Source organism: Mizuhopecten yessoensis, unplaced genomic scaffold (assembly GCF_002113885.1).
Source record: "Mizuhopecten yessoensis strain PY_sf001 unplaced genomic scaffold, ASM211388v2 scaffold5547, whole genome shotgun sequence".
Classification (NCBI taxonomy): domain Eukaryota; kingdom Metazoa; phylum Mollusca; class Bivalvia; order Pectinida; family Pectinidae; genus Mizuhopecten; species Mizuhopecten yessoensis.
Window position 1 is genome coordinate 694432 of NW_018406103.1, and position 7874 is coordinate 702305.

General features: G+C 36.3%; 1 protein-coding gene across 1 annotated transcript in view; it reads left to right on the forward strand.

The window, feature by feature from the left end:
- LOC110450948 overlaps positions 1-2141 on the forward strand; it is an 8016-nt gene extending 5875 nt beyond the window's left edge. Inside the window, exon 2 of the mRNA XM_021498761.1 lies at positions 678-2141. Coding sequence (XP_021354436.1) covers positions 680-1282 — 603 coding nt within the window. The 5' untranslated portion in view covers positions 678-679 and the 3' untranslated portion in view covers positions 1283-2141. The remainder of the gene's footprint in view (positions 1-677) is intronic.
- Positions 2142-7874: the final 5733 nt, after the last annotated feature.

Below are 7874 nucleotides of genomic sequence, written 5' to 3' on the forward strand. Positions count from 1 at the left end.
GTTCCATGTGGGGAAAAATTGAGGAAAATGGTGAAAATACATGATTTTTAAAGAAAATTCTCAGGGTGGGAGGGTTTCCTGAAGCCCAAAAAAACGCTCTGGATCCGCCACTGACATACTAGTAAGATATTCATTACACAATTGTAAGATATTCAGTACACACTTGTAAGATATTCACTGCACACATGTAAAATAGTCACTACATACTTGTAAAACAGTCACTATATCCATGGAAGCTATTCACTGCACACTTGCTAGATAGTCGCTGTACACTTGTAAAATAGTCACTATATACATGGAAGCTATTCACTGCACACTTGCTAGATAGTCGCTGTACACTTGTAAAATAGTCACTATACACATGTAAGATATTCACTACACACTTGTAAGATAGTGTATACTTAAACATAGTACTATACACATGTAAGATATTCACTACACACTTGTAATTCAATTTCAGTAAATTCTTTTGAAAAGGACAAAAGGTTATGTAGACCCTTCCACTCAGGCGAAACCATCGTCAATCGTATGTTTTCCTCTGATCACGTACATTGTACTTGACATGGATAGCTGCTCAAGTTTAATAATTATAAAAAAGATGTCATTGTTGACACCAGTATTCAATATTTAAAAAAAAATGTTGTACATGTACTATATCTTTTATTTTTATTTTCCAGTTATGAAGATCCAAAACAACCATCTGCTTCTCGTCTCCTTGGTGATGATCTATTGCACTGCTGTCAACACGTATGCTCTTGACAAGACGGCGAGTGATATACTTTTGGAACAACATCATTCTGGGAACTCAGGCGTAAATGTACCTTTTGAGAAACGAGCTATACCCCTGTCACTGAACGGAGATCTGCGCATGCTTGCCCGGATGTTATATGCTTCTCAACGACGTCGCCGCGTCGATCGTTTCGCTAGCGTTCGACAGCAAATGTCTAACTTGGGCAAGCGCAGTGGGGGAGTTCAACATGATAAGGACAACGACGATCCTATACGAAACTCGCAGGATACGTCAATACGTACAGAACAACAAACACAAATCAGATCTACTGTTCCAGATTATCGACTTGTATCAGCAGATGGTTACCAAAATGTACATCCAAGATCATCGCTCGCTTATGAAGACCCAGAGGAGTTCCAAAAGAGAAGTCAAAGGTTGTCAATTAACGGGGCTCTATCATCATTGGCGGACATGTTGGCAGCGAGTGGCAGACGACAACTCAAGGAAGAGCTTGCTGTTAACAGACAACGACTATTGAAACTGGGGCGTTAATCAAGAACGGGTGCTTACATTGACGATGGAACAGAAAATTGTAAAGACCGGAAACGACAATGCGCACGTCATTTCATTACGTAATCAGTTATGAATATTCAAAACAGGTGTTCAGAAGACAAGGAACATTGATATTTTTCATGAAGTCTATAGATATATATTTTAGAGATATACATACATTTATTGGAAGAGGGAAATAACAAGATGTGTTCGTATAGACGTTTATCATAGGTTATTGGTTTCTGTATTTGTAATAATATTTCTCTATTGATAACGTTGTTTCATTTATGAAGCTGGTCTTTGTGAATTCGTATTAATATGTGTTATGTGATATTATTCTGTTTCAGTTTATATGTGATTTCAATTGAAGAACAAATAGCTTGATTTCTTCTTTAACATCTATGGTGAATTTTAAGAAGTGACTTCGTCTAAAGCACGAAGGAAAAATGTTTTCTTTTTTATTCGTTTAAACTATTGCGCGGTAGGAAAAGGAAACGCGTCTTTTTTGACTCTAAAACTTGTACACAGCGTTTCCCTGCTCGATGTTGAACGATCACAAATTAAAAAAGCCATATATGTATAAATATGTATATTAAAGAATACACATAAGAATTTATTGTTTTTCATTATTAGATTTTGTTTATATTGTGTGTGATAGTGTGTAGTTTCTTTTGCTTACCTTTGGATTCTAAAACAATACAGATCATGTCTTCAAAAATTAAAGTTAAAGTTAATTTCCAATACAGGAGCCGATAGAGCTCAGCTCATCCACACTGGACTCAAAAATTTAACAATTGTATAATTTAAAGTTCATTGTTAATTAAATTTGCCCTATAATTATAAAATAAAGTTTTTCATTCTGCCAAAGTTTATCTATTTTGTTCTTGAAAGTATTTGGAGTACAATGTCATCCAGAAGATTGTTCCCAGTTTTAAATGTACGAAATGTGAAATAGTTTCTCCTCGGGGATGTTGTTGATTGATATAAGAATATATTTTTTCGAGTTTCCCCTTTTACATATCTCTGACTGATTCTTTACTGCAAAGCTTAACAAAAGTGCATGCCTCTCTCTCGTAAATTCTGTCTACAATCTTGTACGTTCGATTTGCTAGTGTTGGAAGATTCAATTTCCTTAATCTTTATTGGTATTCTAGGCCCTTCATCCCCGGTAGATATTTCGTAGCGCGACGTTGTAGGCTTTCCAGTTATTCTACATATTTTATGAAATATTTTCAAAAATCCTAAATCTGCAGAAAAAATCTTCTGTTGTTATTTTTACTCTTAAGTTAAAAAGCATACACGGGTATAGATACTTTCGATTTCCATTAGCAAATTTGCTAGATGCCTAACAAACTCTCAAAGAAACTCTCTTTTAGAAAAAAAAATGTGAGAATTTCTTGTGTACCTAAAATTGACATTTTGTCGTAGATACTTCTTAATCCAGAACATCCCGGAAGACTTTTGAAATATGACATCCAATCAGACCACGTTGATTTAGACAGTATATATCATATAATTGTTACCAAGTTATCGTAATGCTGTTGTGTTCGGGGAGGTGTACGAAGAAGACTGTGTGCATAGGTATGTGCAGATTAAAACATCAGGTTGTTTTGAAAATTCCGTGATTTAGACTGTGTACATAGCTACTTGCAGGTGGTTGGCAAACCAGAACCCGTCAGGCTGTTGTGTTTTGAGAAGTGTACTATTTGAATAAATGTATAAAGCTACTTGCAAATAGTTGTCAGCGAGACCATGAGGCTGTTTTAAACTGTGTACTATTCTGGCTCTATATATGGTTATTAGCAGAGGGTTGTTAACAAGACCCCCGGGTTGTTTTGAGCTGTGTACTATTCTGGCTCAATATATGGTTATTGGCAGAGGGTTGTCAACAAGAAACCTCGGGCTATTTTGAGCTGTGTACTATTCTGGCTCAATATATGGTTATTGGCAGAGGGTTGTCAACAAGACCCCTCAGGCTGTTTTGAGCTGTGTACTATTCTGGCTATATAAAAACAAAAACGGGTTGTTTTGAGCTGTTTATGATTCGGGCACTGTATATGGTCATTGTCAGAGTGTTCGCACTGTTCTTCCAGTCGTTGTAAGTCTTCGACTTGTGAGACTGTCCTATATCTTGTTGTCATCGATGTCAACAAGACCACTAAGGATGTTTTAAGCTGTGTCCTATTCTGGCTCTATATATGGTTATTGGCAAAGGGTTGTCAACAAGAACCCTCAGACTATTTTGAGCTGTGTACTATTCTGGCTATATATATGGTTATTGGCAGCGGGTTGTCAACAAGACCCCCGGGTTGTTTTGAGCTGTTTATGATTCTGGCACTGTATATGGTTATAGGCAAAGGGTTGTCAACAAGAACCCTCAGGCTATTTTGAGCCGTGTACTATTCTGGCTATATATATATGGTTATTGGCAAAGGGTTGTCAACAAGACCCCTCGGGATGTTTTAAACTGTGTCCTATTCTGGCTCTATATATGGTTATTGGCAGAGTGTTGTCAACAAGACCCCCGGTCTGTTTTGAGCTGTGTACTATTCTGGCTCTATATATGGTTATTGGCAGAATGTTGTCAACAAGACATCCACGGGTTGCGGGTCTGCGTTACGGCACTGCACTATGTTGTATCTTTTCAAGTCTACTCAGCTTGTTGGACAGTGTTAGAAGAATTGTTGAATGCTAGCTGTGAGCGCCGAAATGGCAGCACCGGTTGTATGCTTTCCAGGGAGTTGAGAAAGGTATTGGCTGGTTGCAAAGGCCCTATAACCACGGATAATAATTTGTGAACCGCTTTGAGACATCCTACGAACTAGGTTGTGATAAAGCGGTGTATAAGAACCTCACATTATTATCATTATTATTATTACAGGGGTCTCAATGTATGGTATGAGATCAGAATGGCTTTTACTGTTGTGATTTGTTTTTTGTTTTTGTTTTGTATTGTTTAACGGTCCATCGTCAATTTGTGCCATTTAGGGCCAACAACACTGTAAAAAGAGACATTTACGAAAATAAACACATCAAACCAAAACTAGCTTAAAATATGTGAAGGATTAAAGAAATAAATCAATATCGAACGAATTGGCTGCACAATATAAATTATATTTTATTTTACTGTGTAAACAGTCATATATTAATTGCACAGAAACTGTATCGAATAATCTTTTCATAGACGGTACATCAGAAAATCTGTCACGTATTGTTTAAAATCAGCGCATTTAATCAGTGTTTGACTGTTACAAATGTAATGGTTGATTGCAAGCATGAGCATAAGGCTGGTTTATCGTTACGAATCGGTCCATCCATCCTATATTTCTAAATTGTCCATTCTTTATTTCAAAACTTTTGTTTTTTCCTCAAGAATTATTTAAAACGAATAAATTTTAATGACACAATCTGTTGATATAACTTAGTACATGTATATAAGTTTCTTAAGGTTAAGCGTACCAACAGGTAAAACTATGTTTTTTCTATTGTCACGAACGTAACAATATTTGTTAAAGTCCTTTTCAAAAGAAGCATTCCATAAAATTCACATTTTAAGATATGTTGTAAAGCATTAAAATTACTAGAAACTTGAACGAAAATGTACGAATAGAAGCTTGAGGGTTCGAGACCTACGTGGGGCAGTCGCCAGGTACTGGTCGTAGGTCGGTGGATTTTCTTCGGGTACTCCGGCTTTCCCTCACCACCAAGACCTGGCACGTCCTGAAATGACCATAGCTGTTAATAGGACGTAAACAAATACAAACCAAACTTTTATTTTAAAAGATGGAATTCGGACGCGTGATAAAGAGTCATCTTTTGCTGTCGTACAGGGACTTCTAGATATACGTTTCTATGTGTTTATCAGTAATATTTTGTTAATGAAGTATATTGTGTAGGCAATTTTGAAATTTATCATAATACAGAAAGACCTCACAGAATCGCTTTTCACATGACGGCCAATAAGAATTTATCTTAGAACAAAAGCCCATAGTGTTTGATGGGGAATCATAATTAAACTGCATATTAAAATGTTATTTTGTTTTAGTTCTGTGTTCTTTCAAGACATTATAAACAAAGTCACAAAAATATAAAGATAACAATTTGTCATAACGTTTTTTGTAAGTACGATTCACTACGAAAACTTTTTACTGTGGCGTGTCGAGTTTTGGAAAGTATCGGCATATTGTGAATAAACAAAATAAAACAAACAAAAACAAAAATAAGTAAGAAAACCCAAAGTGTCGATAAAACTGCATCTCGAACTTACTATAAAAATAAGGCAAAAGTTGAACAATAGGAAGATTACACGCAAAAAAATTATACAATGAGATAACACCATGTGTTCTGAAAGGGCAAGCGTCTTCTTGTTCATCGGTAAATCTGCCCATGTAAAATTAGGTCTACTAAACAAAACAAAGCAAACAGCAGTAAGGGGCTTATTAGCAGATTATTTGTATATTTGGATGAAGTAACTTATAAACAGCTGCTCAAGGCACTGGTCCGTCCGTTCCTGGAATACGCGGTAGGTGTATGAAACCAATGGAGAAGGTACAGCGAAGGGCAACACAACTATTACATGTACCGTGGCTGAAGCATCTTCCTACAGCGATCATCTTAAGAAATAAGGAACACAAACACTTACTGAAGAATGAGAGGAGATATAATTAACGTCTATAAAACTTTGAACAACTTTTACGACAACAAAGTTACTGCTGGCATCTTTGATCAAGATTCAGCATCTAGAACAAGAAGGCATACACAACAACAAAATAAAGGACAAACATTGTAAATTAGAGATTAGGAAACATTCATTGGGCTACAAAACTGTTTATACATTGTATATGGAACAGTCTTCCCGAGGCGGTCAAATTAGTTTGGAGAATCATTGGAAACCTCTTGAACTGTTTAATAACCTAGTTAGCTACAAATATATCAACCTTAGTGATTTTTAAATTAGAATTGTAATATTATATGATAACGACATAGAGTCGAATACTTGCCTGCGTCCATCATGTATCCTATTAAATCCTATTGAATACTACTAAGAGGCAGCGGTGGCCAAGTGATTAAGGCGTTTGACGTTCTGCTACCACTAGCCCTTCAACGCTAGGTCGCGGGATCGAGGCCTACGTGGGCCAGTCACCAGGTACGAACAGTAGGTCGGTGTTTTTTCTCCGGAAACTCCGGTTTTCCGACATCTCCAAAACCTGGCATGTCTTTAAATGACCATAACTGATAATAGGACGTAAAACACAAACAAACCAAATAAACCAAATATTCTTTTGAATCCTACTATAACATCCTATTAAATCCTATTAAATCCTATTCAAAAATACATTGAACATCACCGAAATCAGCATGTAAGGTTAAGTCAAGCAAAATAATGTCACGTACTCAAAACGGGAAGTGGTAGAAACAGCGAAACAGCAAGACACACTAATGGTCGTACTAAAAGAGAATAAATCTACCTCCATATCGCACGAGGAAATAGGTCATTTCCAAATAAGATCATAAATACGACCAAAAACAGTTGCCGGTAATCTTCATCACCTAGAACAGACATGATAATGATTTTAAAAAAGCAAAAAGCTACAGTCAAAAAATAGGGCCAAGTGAAGACTAGTATTCAAATTAAATGATACATTTCTTCGTGCATACTTTCATTTTGCTCCGAAAATTCGCAACTTTAACGGTGGGAAATTACAACCTCGAATACGTCGTTGTATCTTATGTCCTCTGACCCTTCCACCAGACTTAGACATTTTAACATATAGATGACTGGCCCAACCAGATATATATGTCAAAATGTCTAAGTCTGGTGTAAGGGCAAGTGGAAACTTGGGCTATACCCTATGGAACTAATACATTTGTATAATTGTAAAGTGCATGTTGAACAGTTTGCGGGGGTATTAGCATTGTGTAAAGTTAAACCATCCTCCATATCTATTTGTTACGCTCATTTTCGCTCTCTGCACCCCTATAATATGTTAAAGGACATGCAGATGTTCTGAAAAGAGCAGGTGTTACCGGTAAGGAGATATGACGTCCGACATGGCACTCATGAGTTACATTACTCCAAACGTTTGACTAATATAGGTAACTTATGTCACCATCACTCTATCTGTATTAAGCTGTTAATTATCGAGACACAGTGTTGGTTTCCATAAATAAGGTCAGGGGGCGCCAGGGAGCGCCTGATTAAGAATGGCAATGTGCGTCATATGCAACCTCTATCAATTAATCTAAAATATACCTGTTAATGTAACAACTGTGATAATGAATACACTGTACGTATATCAAACTTTTGTATCATTTATTGACCAATACTTTTGTTCGTGATCGTTGTTTCCTCAACCCATACAATTGCATATATGAATTAAGGATTGGGATTTTTTATTTATTTTTGCAGAAGATTTATATACATTTAAATTACTGGTTGACATAATAAGGTGTTCTGGAAATGCCTGTTTACGGACGCCTTCGTTGAACATTAAACTGAAAATGTGATAGGGATTTGAAAAATATATCTTTTTGCATAGTCACGACACATAATATGATAACTATAACAGCTGTGTATCATTTTTTACTAATA